General features: G+C 39.8%; 1 protein-coding gene across 4 annotated transcripts in view; it reads left to right on the top strand.

Moving 5' to 3' along the window:
• Window positions 1-16,676, top strand: part of SMARCA2 (SWI/SNF related, matrix associated, actin dependent regulator of chromatin, subfamily a, member 2) — a 211,045-nt gene that overhangs the window by 87,476 nt on the left and 106,893 nt on the right. For all 4 annotated transcript variants that reach the window (XM_064361484.1, XM_012454586.2, XM_012454583.2 and 1 more), the window contains 9 exons: window positions 183-313; window positions 533-590; window positions 2,978-3,078; window positions 4,511-4,658; window positions 8,346-8,509; window positions 9,863-9,929; window positions 10,600-10,710; window positions 13,308-13,550; window positions 15,004-15,117. In XM_064361484.1, coding sequence (XP_064217554.1) covers window positions 183-313; window positions 533-590; window positions 2,978-3,078; window positions 4,511-4,658; window positions 8,346-8,509; window positions 9,863-9,929; window positions 10,600-10,710; window positions 13,308-13,550; window positions 15,004-15,117 — 1,137 coding nt within the window. The remainder of the gene's footprint in view (window positions 1-182; window positions 314-532; window positions 591-2,977; window positions 3,079-4,510; window positions 4,659-8,345; window positions 8,510-9,862; window positions 9,930-10,599; window positions 10,711-13,307; window positions 13,551-15,003; window positions 15,118-16,676) is intronic.

Genomic DNA, 16,676 nt, shown 5'->3' with positions numbered 1-16,676 from the left:
TTCTTTAGTGGGAGGTAGCCTCTCACCTCCCACCAAAACTCCTTAGGTAGTGAAATTTCCAAACACAGAATAAGGTTTTAGATGCTGGGCAGCAAAAATGCTGAGAAACGTCCAGCATAGAACAGAACTGGGAGAATGTCTTAACACCAAGCCGTGACATTATTTTTTTCCCTCCTTTCTAGCCCATAGATGAGAGCAGCCAAATGAGCGACCTCCCTGTCAAAGTGACTCACACGGAAACCGGCAAGGTTCTGTTCGGACCAGAAGCACCCAAAGCAAGTCAGCTGGATGCCTGGCTGGAAATGAATCCTGGGTAAGGCATGAAAGCAGCATTCATGGTGTTCTTTTTGCTTTGTAGATTTTGGTAATCTTAGATAATCTCGAAGGTAAAACTACACAGCCTTTGCTGAGATGGTTGAAGTTATTACTTGGATTTGTCTTTTACACATAGAATGTGCTATTAAGTCACGTGTGTCTTTATTGTTTTATAATTTAAAAAACTAAGCCCCCTCCTCTTTCTCTTTTTTCTTAGTTATGAAGTTGCCCCTAGATCCGACAGTGAAGAGAGTGATTCTGATTATGAGGAGGAGGTATGTATGTATCTCTGTTTGGGGTTTATTGGTTAGAAAGTTGGCAGAGGAAGAAACTTCTTCCTGAATGTAAGCCCAGGCCTGTGTCCTTCTATCGTTTCTTCCTCCAGGATTGACCTTTGGGTGACAGCTGGGGCTAAGGATTTACAAATGCTTTGACGGTGTATGCCTAGTGGGACAGTGATCTCTTGGGAGGTCCTGGCTAATGGGGAAACTTGGCACATTCTAAGTTCACTTAGAACCAAGGAGAGAGACGCTGGCATTAACTTGAAGATGGTGAAGTGGTCTTTTGGGGAGAATTGGAGATGGATACTTTGGGAAGGACCATGCCATACCTCTAAGTGATTCACACTGAGAATTAGCTGCCGAAAAATCGTGAAGTTCTTCAGACCTTAGAGTCTGTTTGCGATTCTGAGTCTGGAGACTTGGACAAAAAGTGCAACACGGGCTTGGTGTAATTAGTTTATTGATCCTCTTGATTTCTCGCCAGTTGTGATTCTTGTTTGAATTCCTTAGATATGCTTGTAACCCAAAGAGAGCTTCTCAGTATCCTGGAAGCAATACTTAGTATAACTAGAACCTAAAGCGGGGATCTTGGGTACTTTTAATAGAAGTTGAGGAATAATAAAATATTTGTTAAATCAACTACATACAAAATGTTTAATAATACCAAATAGAAGGATTAAAAGAAGATTTGATCTCCTTTATGAGAGCATTGTTAATATATAGTCATTAGATCTGATATTTTTGAGAGTGCCGTAGGACCAGGTAAAGCAGCCTTACCCCTAATAGCTTGCCAGGATCTCAAGACTATGGCATTTTCCTTCTAGTTGTGGACCTGTGTTTTCCAAATTAGTCTTCCATGAGTACTTAATGCTTTTTTAAAGAGGAAGAATAATAAAAGTTACATTACAAAAAAGCATAATCCTTATAAAGCAAACACGGTTGGGCATGGTGACTCATGCCTGTAATCCCAGCATTTTGGGAGGCTGAGGCGGGAGAATTGCTTAAGTCCAGGAGTTCAAGAACAGCTGGGCAACATGGTGAAACCAGTTTCTACAAAAAATACAAAAATCAGTGGACGTGGTGATACATGCCTGCAATTCCAGCTACTCGGGAGGCTGAGGTAGGAGGATGGTTTGAGCCCTGGGCAGAGGCTGCAGTGAGCTGAGGTTATGCCACCGCACTCCAGCCTGTGCGACAGAGCAAGATCCTGTCTTTAAAAAAAAAAGCAAACACTTTTTGGGGCATGCTATTTTTCCCCCAGTGACTCTATCACTAAGGTATTTTATTTAAAGGTATCTTGTTTACTTGAATGAATGGGCTTATAAATGACCTATTGGAAGAATCTTCTCTTTGGGTAAGAGAGCCAGAATGAGCAGAGATAAGATAAAGCAGGCTACCTAGCCAGCAGGTGCCAGCCTGAGGATGACAAGCACAGACAACCCTTGTCCCTGGGCCCATTGCTTGGGTGTGCTGCAAGTGAGCCTTAGTGACACGTGGAGAGTCATGTCCCCTCTTGGCACTTTATTTCCTGGCCTGGAAAATGAAGGAGTTGTGTCAAGACCTTAGCTGACTCCCTGCTTCTAAATGATCTGCTGTCATAAGGTTTGATTTTTCTTCTTGATAGCATGTCAGTTCATACTATGTCATTTAAGAGTTATGGAAAAGCATGGTTCTCTTTAAACCTGCTTTTCAAGGAAATTCTACCTTATGCTCTGGAAAGATTTAGCCTTCTATACCAGGTTAGTAGTGGACAGAATGAACACTTAGTAAGCTTTCAAATGGGTCAGCTGGATGTAGTACGCAGTTGAGAAGTCGGAGATATTGAAATCCTTTGCCAAGTTATGAAGAGTTTTTAATCTCAGTACTCTGCAATGTGGATGTGAATCAGCCACAGAAAGCAGTGTACTTACAAGATCCAGGTCCTTATCAGTGGACATGTATGGGGCCATCCATGTCCCATGGGCATTTTCAGAGAGTGTTTTTATGAGAAGGAGGATCCTAAGGTCTCTTACAATCTGGCTTTGGAGAGAATGCTACTGAGTGGGAGCAGATATGGTCTATAGGACTCTGATAACCAAATAATGATAAATGTTTATCTTTCTGGTGTGATGTTTACATACTTCCTCTTGGGAGCAAGCATTCTAGCGGCTCCTCAGAGGCTTCCCTTCATTCTCTCATTTGTGATTTCAACGGAATTCATATCAATGGAATGGGGGTATTGCCTCGCTTAAGTAGATGGTAAATGTACTTCCTCCCTGAATTGTATGATCTTACTTCATTTGTGAAGTTGAATACTAGTTCATCTTTTTTTCAGAAAATGTCAGTCATAGAGATTTCCTTATTAAAGTGTAATTTCCTCCCTATCTTTTTTCCCTCTCCAGGATGAGGAAGAAGAGTCCAGTAGGCAGGAAACTGAAGAGAAAATACTTTTGGATCCAAATAGTGAAGAAGTTTCTGAGAAGGATGCTAAGCAGATCATAGAGTGTGTATTGAGTTTTTCCCTGGGAAATGCCTTGCATGAGGATAAGGTTTCATTAATTTTCTTTTAGGAAATTTTGTTTAAGGAAGGCAGCTGACTTCATGCCCACACTCTGCTTGAAACTGTTTTTATAGGTCACCACTGAGCTCTGGGTTCCCAGGTTTCGGGGTTTCATGTTGCTCCCCTCCCCTCCCCTTCCCTCCCCTCCCCTCCCCTTCCCTCCCCTCCCCTCCCCTCCCCTCTCCTCTCCTCCCCTTCCTTCCTTTCCCTTCCCCTCCCCACTTCCCTTCCCCTTTCTCTTCCCCTTCCCTTCCCACTTTTTTCACTCCCCTTCCCACTTCCTTCCCTTCCTACTTCCTTCCTCTTCTCTCTCTCCTTAATCGCCTCCTGCAGCTCAGGCTCACTTCTGAGCCTCACATGTGTCGTCTGCATTTCAATCCCAGATTGAACTAATGAAACTTACCTCCCGAACTGGCTGCTTGGCTGCCTTTCCTGCCTCCCTTAATGACATCAGCACTCTCCCTGCAACCCTAGTGAGAGATGCTATTCCTGTCTTACTCCTGCTGCCACGCCAAGTTGACCACCAATTCCCGCCCAGCCCTGTACTCTCTCCAACCCTCTGAGTACCCTGGCTCTTTGTCTCATCTATTCCTTTGGTCCCCTCCATCAAGGGTTTGCACATTTCTTTGCTTGTATAGCTCTACTATTAAAGGAAAACTGTTGTGAAACAATATGCAAAAGAGAAAATTTTAAAAGATGAGGTCTTTTCAGAACCAGAAATAGACATCCTCATATTTCTCCCTTTTATTCCATGGCTGTGTGCCGCACTTTAGGGACCTTCCTTTTACCAGTCTACCTTGATCCTTCACTGAAGGTATTAAGAACCCCCCTCAGTGGTTCCTCATTGCCTGCAGAATAACAGACTAGCTCATGAACAAGGCGCAGAAGACAGAAGCCTACCTTTCCTCCTTCCTATTCCTTTAATGTTGGGTCGCCCTCTCCCCCTGCCCTCCCGGCTTTAGCCAGTGTTCTGTGAATAGGATTTATCTTTGTATCTAATAGTCTAGGACAGCTTTGTTGGCAAAGTGTTCATCTGTAGGTGTAGGATTCAGGCTCCTGTCTGTCTTTCGGGTCAAGGGTATCTGCATTTGAATCCTGGTTTCACTACCTTTTATGTGATCCAAACAAATGAAGTAACCTCTCTAAGCCTCGGGTTCTCCACATGCATAAAATGGGATGAACATCCTAATGCCTTTTGTACTTGCTTTTTGTGAGGATTACGGATGGTGTATATTAACTGCACGACAAGTAGTGGTTGATAAATCAAACACACTTATCGCAGCTATTTTAGGTTCTCAATTCATTTTTTGAATCAAGTAAAACAACACATGCTCACGCTTGTCTGTGTGTGATTCTCCACTTTTTCCTTTCCCAGGACAGCTAAGCAAGATGTGGATGATGAATACAGCATGCAGTACAGTGCCAGGGGCTCCCAGTCCTATTACACTGTGGCTCATGCCATCTCGGAGAGGGTGGAGAAACAGTCTGCCCTCCTCATTAACGGGACCCTAAAGCATTACCAGGTAATAGCGTGGTTTGTGTTTCCTTGGCAAGTCGTAACCATTTACCTAAGTTTGGTTGAAGTATGTCATGCACATGTTGACTAAGAGGTTTTGATGACGAAGAGACATTTTAGGCCACATCATTTTTAATACTGAGATTCCTTTCATTGTGCCTATAATTCTTCTTTTACAGTACTTCATGTTACCATCTTAACTAGGGAATGCCATATACCCATTTTGTCTTTTATGCTTTTGGGATGAATTCTAAGTGATCTCTGCAAAATGGAAAACTCAGCCACATTCTATTAAACTAGAGAACATCCATGCCTCATCTTGAAGTAGATAAAGTATTTCTTTAAAATTTTTAGATGTGACTATGGTTTTATTTGCCATGGATTCAACTCACCTAGGAGAAGCTGTTATATTTATGCCTTTTCTTAAGACACAGTAGGCCAGGCGGGGTGGCTCAGCACTTTGGGAGGCTAAGGTGGGTGGATCACTCGAGGTCAAGAGTTCAAGACCAGCTTGGCCAACATGGTGAAACCCTTTCTCTGCTAAAAATACAAAAATTAGCTGGGTGTGGTGGCAGGTGCCGGTAATCCCGGCTATTCCGGAGGCTGAGGCAGGAGAATCGCTTGAGCCTGGGAGGCGGAGGTTGCAGTGAGCCGAGATCACACCACCATGCACTCCAGACTGGGTGACAAAGCAAAACTCCATCTAAAAAAAAAAAAAGATAAAGTTGTGAGCATCTGTGCTTTGATTAAAAATTAGGCCAATGTTTGACCTTACCTGTCTGGACTGAGGCTAATTCCTGTGTTCTACCTTCTACCACCTTGTGATGTTTTCCAAAGTGTGTTCCATGAGACATTTGTTCTATGACTTGTTCCTTAAAAATTAAAAAAAGAGGTTTGTGGCCCATACTGTAACTAAGATTACCATAGAAACTACCGTTCCTAACTTGGATACTCGTGAGCGTGAGTTGAGGGTCTTATTATTGATTATAGGCATAACCCTGGACTGCCCCTCGACAACAGCCAGACAGGTCACTCTGGCAGTGCCCCCTCTTGTTAATTCACATGCCCATCAGCACACTCAGGACTCTGTGGAAATCAACACGTAATCCATAATGCACTTCGGCATCCTGCAGTAAAATCACTTATTTGACATTGTTTAACTTCGTATTTTCCAAACTTCTTTGACTACCAAGCCCTATTTTTATATCATCAATTAACATCCTGTAAGACTAGCGTCTTCTAGGAAACACTTCGGAAAGTGTGCTTGTTGGCATCAGGTCCTCTCCACTCTTAACTTGATATTGTATCTGCTGCTCTTGCATAGAGTGCGGAATACAAGGACCGCCAGTACAGTACTGCCTTATGTGTGCTAAAGCGCTAGCAGTTTTTACCTACTATTGCTTTCGCGTCATTAGTGTATATGTCGACACACTACAAATGACAATAATGCCTTAGTATTGTCATGCAACTAATTTTGACCTTGTGGATCTCCTGCCAAGGTCTTGGGGACCCGCCCCCCCGGGAGCCCCAGAGCACACTCTGAGGACCACTGCTCAGGCCTTAGTAAGGTCATGTTTTCTCCAAAGACCATGTTATAGTAGTTTCATCTTATTTGGCCTACCTGACCTAGATCTTAGCTCATAGCATGTTCTAATAAACTTTTGTATATCTCTGTATGGGAGATCCATCTTTTGAATTACTTGTACATAACTTTTAATGCCACATGGATTTTCTCCTGTCATCCAACACCCTTCTAAGCACTGTTTATCACTCAGTTTTCAAACCTAGCTCCTTCTACCTCCATATGTGAATTTTATGCCTCTGTGTTGCTGAGCTGCTGTAGATTCCCTGAACATGCCTTGCACTGCCTCTCTCTGGGTTTATACCTCATGAAGGTCCTTCTTCCTGGAATCTTGACTAGCCCTATTTGCCTGATGAGAACTTTCGCATTTCTCACAAACCAGTTCAAGTTGTGGCTCAAACCCTTCCCTGATAATTCTCTCCATGAGTAAGCTTTCTATCTTCTTGCTTCTTGACAGGTTTTTGTGTCATTAATATTTATTTAACCTTGACATGGCTGAGGTCTTCCTGCTACTCCTAAAGAGCGACATAAGCTTGGTTCAATATCCAGTCTTCCCCCTGGCCGATTCTGCCAGTTTCCAGCCTGAGAAAGTACAAATTATGCCCCACAATTTTTGTGAATTTCTAGTCTCCTCCGCTGCTGGTTTTTGCCCCTTTACCAATTTTCACACACACACACACAAAAAAAAAATTCACTCCTATGGAGTATCCAACACGTTTCTTGTATTTAGTTGACTTTTCTCGTGAGCGTGAGTTGAGGGTCTTATTAGGTCTAGTGGTTTCAGAGTCACATTTGCAGGCTGACAGCTTCTTTTGTCTACTGTTTGTTGTACAGTAATTTTCCCTCTTTCCCTCTATCTTTTGCCAATTCTTTTGGAGGTTCTTCTTGTTTCTCTTCTTATCTCTTGGTGTTGCTGTAGTTATGCAGAAACCTTTAGGGTGGCTTTGGAATCTTGCACAGTACAAAGTATCTCAAGTGGCTTATGGGAGTATTGCTTCAAAACAATGTAGTGTCTCCCTAAGAAATTCTTGTCAATACAGTTCTGTATGTATACATACACATTGGTACTGTCAGCCACTTCTTGGTACATGTATATACGTGCCTTGTTCATTGTTTTCTCTTTGATTTAAGCTTCTGAAGGGAGACATGCATCTTACAGACCTTGGTATCCATCTGCTGTAGCTCCTTGCATGGCCCCTTGCACAGGATGGTCATTTAATAAATATTTTAAATAAACTAATTACTTGCTTTGTTCTTACATAAAAAATTAACATTTCCCTAAGCATAACATCATTAGCAAGCTAAATTGACTTTAGAAAAAATATATATAATTGATTTTATCATTTAAATCCAGCATCTGTGGTATAATGGTGGAAGGGAATTGTTGGGTGGGGGATGACGGAGGTTTAACAGCTTTGTATTTTCACCCACCCTTACTTTTGTACTTAACATGGGAAATCTCTGGTGCAGTGTTTGTGTACTTCAGAAATCTGTTGAGCATGCTTCCAGCCAATCAGCTTTCGGTGTGCAGCCTTTGGGGAGTACCCACATTGCAAAGTTTCCATGTGCTGCCTGAGAACTTTCTCTCTGCCAGGAAGAGAAATGTCCTCCTGTGGTCCCAGCAGAGTGTCCCTGGCTCCCTGGTCACTCTGCCTTCTCGCTGAGGGGATCTCACGCTGGGGGTAGCCTTTTTATTACCAAAAAGGCTGTTTCTGGTAATCTGTGATCTGTGTGCCAAATCTGCCTTCACACTGGCTTTTTATTCTTGGAGTGGTTGGATTAGATTTTGGTTTGGGCTTTTTCATTTATTTTCATTCTGGAATGTCATATACTGTGAAATACTAAGTATGGATGAGCGGCAAAGCTGCTTTAAAAACTCACCGGTATGCTACAGCCCATCATTTCTAAATCTGATTAACACTCAGCACCTGCCAAGCAGCAGGAATGATTATTTTAAATTCTTTTTGCATTGGTGCTTCCCCCATTTTCCTACTGTGGGAAACCCAACATATAGCACTGAGGAGTTAAGAAGTCACAGCCTCACTTGAGTTGTATTAGTATTAATTACCTGTGCAGATCTTGGATAATTGAAGCAATTACTCTTCATTTCAGCTCCAGGGCCTGGAATGGATGGTTTCCCTGTATAATAACAATTTGAATGGAATCTTAGCTGATGAAATGGGGCTAGGAAAGACCATACAGACCATTGCACTCATCACTTATCTGATGGAGCACAAAAGACTCAATGGCCCCTATCTCATCATTGTTCCCCTTTCGTAAGTAAAGTCATTTGTTCCACAGTCATCGTTCTGTATGTTGTAGAGTGCCCTATTAGTAGCTTGTGGTTGTTTTTCACTTAAGGCAGAACTGTAGCATGTAGTAACCTAAATCAGATTACCAAGAGCATGTAATCTGGATTTAGGTTTTAATTTCCCACCCCTCCCCACCCTAGCCTGTTTGATTGACTATTTAAGCACGTGATTGAGTGATTTTATCAGCCATTAGCGTTACAGGTCTACACAACTTGAACACTGCATGGTGAGTGTTGCTCATCGTCATTCCTTAAGTGGCTCACAAAGGGGAAAGTTCGTGTGTGTGTGTGTGTGTGTGTGTGTGTGTGTGTGTAAAGTTTCTTTGATTTTTTTTCCTTATTCCATTTCCAAAAGATTATATATTCTTAAATATTCCTTTTAAAGCACAATATAAATCAAAATCATAACTATAAATTTTGCATTAAAATAACCTTAGTATGTGCACTGAGGTAATGTTTCAATCAGTTTGCTGCTTAGTAAGGACGGGACTTTGCTGTTCACTATTACGTTCCCAGTACCTCACCCACTGGGTGGTTCTTAGAAGGTCTGAAGTGGGCACTACCGAGTGAGGGCATGATGATTCACAAGCTTCCTCCCTGGGAGTTCAGTGTGTCTGCCTGTGTGTGTTAGGTTGCAGCTTTGTTTACTCAGGTCTTGTTATAGATCTCAGTGCTGATAAGAACTTGGACCTTCAGTAAGAAGAAGGATTCTATTAATATTATTGTGTTTTCTTTGAATATTTTTCTAATGAAGACTATTTGCAGCCCTTTTGTATGAATTATCTGTATCTATAATATTTAGGCATCTTTTGCATTTAATCTATGTTTTTGAATGTTCTGAATCATATAGGCAGTGACTCTTTGGGGGCTTTAAATAAAAGTCATTCAGTATTTCTTCCCTGTTCCCTCTTGACATATTTATTTAATATTTTCATGTAACTTTGTAATTTCTTTTTCCTGACTCAACTTTTTTCTGGACTTATATGACTGTTTATAAGGATTCCCAAAATCATTCTGGCAGTTGATCTTTTTCAATATCATATTAACATTTAGTTTTTTGCTCTCTATATTTATGTATTCTTTAGTTTTTTTCTTACAAGATTTTTTTTTATGAACCACAAACAAACTTGTCGTGTTTTGTGACAGTTTATTTTGAACTTATCTCTTATTTCCACAACTTTAAAATAAATATGTTGTTGAGATACATTATATTCTGTAGCCCCTTTCAAGGTGAGGCCTGAAAATGATTAACATCTTTTTAACCATTGATTTTTATACAAATGTCTTTTTTCTGTATTTTTTTTTTTTTGTTCCATAGGACTCTATCTAACTGGACATATGAATTTGACAAATGGGCTCCTTCTGTGGTGAAAATTTCTTACAAGGTTTGAATGCTGTATTTATATATAAATGTGGAAAAGCAAAAAATAGACCCTATTTTCTTCATTCCATATGCACATCTGTGAACTGTATTTGGTTGTAAAGTTTTGTCATGTACATCATGTACTAAACCGTGAGAGTTAATCATCCTAAGAAGATTACTGTAATAAACCATAATTACTTTCAGATAGTGAAATCCAGAAGAAAATTGTTAATTATCATATTGCAAGGTTTCTGATGAGAGTAATACAAATGACAAATATCGCACATTCTGTGTGCTGCTGACTGGCTCGCTGTGGGTTGCTACTGTGCCGACTGTTCCTGCAAAGTCAGGCAGTTACCCGGGTGCCCGGGCTGCCTGCTCCACTTTCCCAGTAGAAGTGGAGCCTTTTAGCAGAGCAGCAGCTTCTCTGCTACCACTAAGTCACTGTCATTTCCATTTCTCTTTGCCCTCCTTCTGTCTTTGGTGGGAAAACCTTTCTAAAAAAGATCTGAAAAGGGTCAAGATGTGTGCAATTTACCCAAGATTTCCTCGTGTATAATAGATCAGTCTATGAGAATGTGTGTCTGTGCATTATTCAGTCACATGTCTGGTATCATTAAGCTATGAATAGTGAGAAAAAACGCACATAGACGTCCACTGGATCATGCATATATTTTTTTTCTTTCCTTTAGGGTACTCCTGCCATGCGTCGCTCCCTTGTCCCCCAGCTACGGAGTGGCAAATTCAATGTCCTCTTGACTACTTATGAGTACATTATAAAAGACAAGCACATTCTTGCAAAGGTATGTTTTAAAAAAATTATTTTGTCTCTAATATGGACCATCACACTGAAACGTGAAGTATTGCCCACATCAGTAGTATAATTAGATCCTTAGATGGCTTGTCCCTTTCTTTATTTTTTATTTTTTCAGAGTTTCATATATTTTGGTCATGGATTTTATTTCATGCATGCTATATATATGTGTGTGTGTGTGTGTAGTGTGTATGATTGATCCTGGGGCGGCTCTTACCTATCCTCTCCTAGTTAATGAGTTTACATCTCTTAAAAAAAATTCGCCTGGTTCCTTCTGCAACTCTTTTTCTCTCCAACAGCTTTGAACATGGTTGGGAAAGAAAGAATTGTATTTGTTGCCCTGAGATACTGTCAGTAACTTCATTCCTCTTGTGCCTTTGTCTCTCCAAAGATGAGCCAGGCACCTCTCCATATGGTCTCTACCACATGAACATGTATCCAAGCCGTGGCTTTTGTGGTAGCATTGTTTCAGGTTTTTCCTGGTGAAATAATAGACTATCATTGTTGGAATTTCTCAAGGCTGTTTCTGTGACTATTTATTTGGAACTGAGAAAGAGGTGTTCCTGTGACTAATATGTCTCATAATTTGAATGTCCTCTGTTGTCCTTTAGCCACAAAGTAGTAATTTTTCCCCTCATTTATATCATCTTGTCTTCTAATATGTTCGTGTAGAATGATGGAAAGTACTGTCTTTCATGGAACAAATAATGAAAACTCAATTTTTTTTCTCTAGTAATTTTTTTTACCTCATGGTGTTTTGAAAGCACTCTAATCTGAAACTAAGTTATGTCCAAAATTGAACACAATCTCTATTTCTGGGGTCTATTCTTTCTCTGCATTAAACTCTTGCTCTGGGAACTGAGAGTTCCCTTCATGGCATCATAGAAAATAACAAAAAAGGAAATGTGCTCCCAGGGGAGGTTTAATAATTGAGATGGCACTGGCAACAATGCTGTGTTCCACCTCCTCACACTCAGAGATGAATTTGGCAGTGTCAAAAATGATGTGTTTTCAATATTACTATGGGAATGTGTTTGTACATTTGGGATCCTTTTAAAAAAATTCATATTGTGTCTTTTCCATATGTATTTCAAGATTCATTGGAGACGCCTGATAACGAGATGCATGGCTTTTATTTGTTACTGGAGAAATGGAGCTATAGAAAGGGGTAGTAATTTTTTCCAAGTGGAAGGCCTAATTAGTAGTAGACCCAATAGCAAAATCAAAGGCCTCTGATTCCTTATTATTTCATAAGCTAAATTAGGCAGGAAAGTAGATTTAGAATATTTATTTATATATGTTTTTGTCTGCTTGCCTCTTTTCATGCTATTGGTAAGTTTGAGGCAGTTGATTGTATAGCTTTAATTATCCTTAAACACTTTTCTTAGAGGTGGTGGAGGAAGGAAAAAAAATTGGGGTAGTTTTTTTTTTTTAAACCTGTACATCCCAGCCTGACTGATGATTTTATTCCTTTTCCCCTGGCGTATCTGGTGCGTCTAAGGAGGAAGACAAGGACCGTATAGGATACTTTCCTCATCTCACTTCTCTCTCTAGGAGCTTTGCAGCGGGATCTGGGGACGTCTGAGCACCAGATGTTTTTCTTGGCCATTGCCACTGTTTTGTAGAGAATGGATAGGCTTAGTGTAACATTCCTCATTGTTCTCACCTTAAAAAACTGACTCTTAAGAGGACTGAAGGGTAAATTATGAGAGAGGAAGAGAACTGTGTAGACAGAAAGGAGGACTGGGCCGTGTAAGCTTTCTAGATGTTTTAAGCGATAGTCATGTTGGGGAAGTATGCTGTATTTAATTCTGTAGTTTTGGCATAAATAGAGGAACTATATTTTTGTATTGCCCTTTCTGCCAGTGAGTAGATCCTTTTATTTTAGATAAAACAGGGGTCCTAGATCTGACAGGTAAGGAATGTGCATGCATTGAGGGAGTTTGGTTGTCAGAACTAATTTTTGAAAAGCTGTATGTACAGATTTTATGTGAAATAGTCCAACTTTTAAATGTTAGCAACCAGTCCAAACAAAACAAAACACACTTCTGAGCCAAGCCCTAAGGGTAGTAACCAACCAGGCTAATAGAAAAGAAGGCATGGAGCCAAGAATATCTCAGTTATAGAACCTGCTAGGGCCATCTTGGAAAAATCTGTCATTGACTTCTGCTTCAAGTGGGTACCTATATTCTGCACCTGTCGTGAGCAGAGGTAGCATGACCATGAAATGTGGGATAGCTGTCATGATACAGTATTAATAGAAGGGGCATTGGATGAGGAGATGCAGGATCCACATGTAGGAACAACCATATCATCCTGGACCCAAATTTCCTTCTTTGTAAAAAGTTGATTTGGAATTACATGGTCTGTAAGGAACATTGTTGCTTTAACATTCTGTTATTTCAGGATGTCTTATGTGGCCTATCAGGCATGGGACATTGTTGAGATTCTCTTGTCTTAAAGATAATCACAGCATATCATATACCAAGGATGGGTTCTTTGGTTTTCCACACCACCACTTGCCTGTTGGAAATAGTTGTATTTTCCCTTGCTTATCACGTGTCCATCCTTTCTCTTGTGTTACAGATTCGGTGGAAATACATGATAGTGGATGAAGGCCACCGAATGAAGAATCACCACTGCAAGCTGACTCAGGTCTTGAACACTCACTACGTGGCCCCCAGAAGGATCCTCTTGACTGGGACCCCGCTGCAGAATAAACTCCCTGAACTCTGGGCCCTCCTCAACTTCCTCCTCCCCACAATTTTTAAGAGCTGCAGCACATTCGAACAATGGTTCAATGCTCCATTTGCCATGACTGGTGAAAGGGTACTGGTCTGACTTTTGTTTTTTCCACTATTTTCCCCTACATGACAATGAAATGAAATGAAAGGCCCTAAAGCTGAGAGCATTATAGCCACAGAACACCTGCAGGGTGGTTTACAGTGTTGCGTAGTTTATGAAACCTATCAATGGGTGGACGTGGTCTTCTGGCAGGGTTATTTTCCCCTCCTGGGAAAATGGGTCTAGTGGTACTGGGGGCATCTAACCCCTTTGTCTTGCCGGCATGTTTACCAGGCTACTAGAAAAGGGTCCTGACCGGTGGAATGCTTAACTGCAGTGGACCACAGGGAGGGATGAACATGGAGATGTTTTTCTGAATTAATTTAAGCAGACCAAATTAACCAACTAAATACAATCTTTAAAACGAATCTTTCCTTGTTATAAGCTTGGAAGTTCCCTTTAAAATATTTCTACATAAAGAGTTTGTGTGTAAAACAGAACTAGTTTTCACTAATTTTCTGCAGACATTTTTTCTATTTCTTTTTTTTAGGTTTTAGTGTGAGTTTCAGTTTTGTGTGTAAATAAAAAGTCTTCCTGGAGTAGCCATTTGTTTTCAAATTTCTTACCGTTCCTTCCACTGTCTTAAGAACTCATTTACGAAAGGAAGACATGGGCCATTGCAAGAAAAGAAATGGGCACATGTCATTTTCATAGAGGTTCCTCATTCATAGGAATGAAAAAGCACTAAAAGTGCTTTAGCAAAATTTTGGTTTGAATTGTTTGGCCCTTTAATTTTGAGGCACATGGGCCCCCTGTCAATAGTTAACTCACTGCCTTGCCAATTTGTAAAGTAGTCTCAATCAACTCTGCCCCCTAGAGGTTAGTAGGAGAAGGTGAAAGAGAAAGCTGGGAAGTCTAAAAAGGACTAAAGTTGAACTAGATAGGGCTGAGAAAAGGAAAGGAGTGAAGTTAGAGGGACTTACAGGGCCACCAGCATAAACTGGATCGACTCTACTTTTGATCCTCTTCTTTATATGTTCAAACCTCTGTTCCTTTAGTATTTTTCTGTGTCTGAAACAACCAAGATGAAGGGCCTAAGTTAAGGCTGCCCCTTTAAATCGGAAACGTATCAACTTATTACCCTCCTTCTCTCATTCTGTCGCAGTCTTCAGTCAGTCTTCATTGTCAGTCATACCACATACAATGTGGGGCTGTTGACACTACTGATATAAAACTGGTAGCTTCTGGGCTCTTTTCCATAGAACTCAGCATTAAGACAAAGACACCTATTTAGAGGTCATTTTATTACTGCTTGGTAGGCAGGTGGAAAGGTAATTCAGAGGTGGGTATGACAGACATAAACCTGGATTTAATGCACGTAAAATTTCAGTCATGTATCGAAACACATAAATGTAACATAAAGCTTTGTGTCATGAAACGTCCTTTTTTTTTCATCCTTTTCTTAAAAAAATCAAATTTATATAAGCCTCTCTTACAGGTGGACTTAAATGAAGAAGAAACTATATTGATCATCAGACGTCTGCATAAGGTGTTAAGACCATTTTTACTAAGGAGACTGAAGAAAGAAGTTGAATCCCAGCTTCCAGAAAAAGTATGTGGCACAATCAAAAGTTGTGAGGTTTTTTTTCTCCAGCAAATATATTTGAAGTGCCTGCCTCTGAAACTGTGTTTCTTAAACAGCAGGCTCATATTCTAGTTATAAGTGTCTTGAAAATATCTTAAAGTGCTTTTTTTGTTTGTTAGGGCTAGAGAGAGAAGGGAAATTACAGCATTTTCAGCCTGTTTTCCAAAAACTTTCGAGCAGATTTTATAAGTTATCAAATTCATTGAGTCTCTTTTACGTTTTAATTTTATATATATATATTTTTAAGTTACTGACCTCATTGAGTTCACTGTTGCAGGCACTGTAGAATTGTTCTGCTTATAAGCGAAAGGAAGATTTGACTTTGGGACTTGTACGTTATTGAAGGGCGTGGTAAACATTTGCAGGTTTTCTAGAAATTTATTTAACATTTGATGTTTGTGATGTCACCATTCTGACAGTAAGTGAAAAAATAGAGTTCCTGCAAATTACAGACACATCATCTAATTATTCAGGGACATTGTTTTTGTTCTGCACCATAAAAATTAAGTTCCTGAGAACATTTCAAGCCAGTGTTTTTCAGACTGACTGTTGGAAACTTAGTTTGCAGTACTTTAGAACCCATTTTGAGCCCTTAGCTCCGTATTTTGGGGTTGGATTTGAGTATTAGTTTAATATGTTTCTGATTATGTTTTGGAACCATGCATATTTAAATTCTATTTCATTCTCTTAAAGATAGTTTAGCACTGTATACTATTTGTTGCATGAGATATTTTGCTTTGAGTTTTTTCTTTAGAAGAGCCAATTCTGAAATGTCTTATTTTTGCATGATTGTGTTTTTTCTGGGTAATGATGCTATTTTTGGACAGATTGGTTCATCCTGTTCATTTGTAAGTGGGAGTTGTCAAGATGGTGTACAAAGTTGATCACTTTGTTAAGAGAGAATTTTATTCCCTAATCCTTTATGCATTGACAGTGGGGAAAAAAATTAAAAATAAAAATGATTTTTATGCCATGCACATCTCAGTGAAAGTGTAAGTATTTAAGTATTTCATTCTGCTGGTGAATGCATCTTGGATGTAGAATGTTGTTGATATTCCCTGTGATTTCCCCTGGTCTTGGCCTCTGGGTAGCACCTTTTCTGTTCATGATGGAGTTTAGTTACTGAGTAGATTAACTGGTGAATGGGCATAGTGGCCATGTGGCTGCCTTGAATTACTTCCAGGCATACAGTTACAGTGATACTGCAAGTGATAGAGATGAAATGTTAACTATTTTAATTTATCTCATGATTTTTTTTCTTTAGAGAGGTATAAAAAATGAAGCCCTTCATTTATTCATTCCATAAAACTTCTTGATCTTGTTCATTCATTTCTAAGACTGGCTAATAGAGATTTTTAAAAATATATTACAAGTTGAAAGTATATTTTAAGAAAATCCATTAGATAAAAATTGAAATTTTTGCAGTGTTAGGATTATGAGGTGATTAATTATATCACAAAGGAATTCTTTGCTTTGCAAAAATATTTATTTTTTGGTTCTTTCTACAAGAGAAGTCCCTGAGTATA

This window comes from Aotus nancymaae, unplaced genomic scaffold (genome assembly GCF_030222135.1).
Source record: "Aotus nancymaae isolate 86718 unplaced genomic scaffold, 86718_ANA_hifiasm-v0.15.2.pri h1tg000041l, whole genome shotgun sequence".
Taxonomy (NCBI): Eukaryota; Metazoa; Chordata; class Mammalia; order Primates; family Aotidae; genus Aotus; species Aotus nancymaae.
This window is presented reverse-complemented; position numbering and strand designations above follow the sequence as displayed.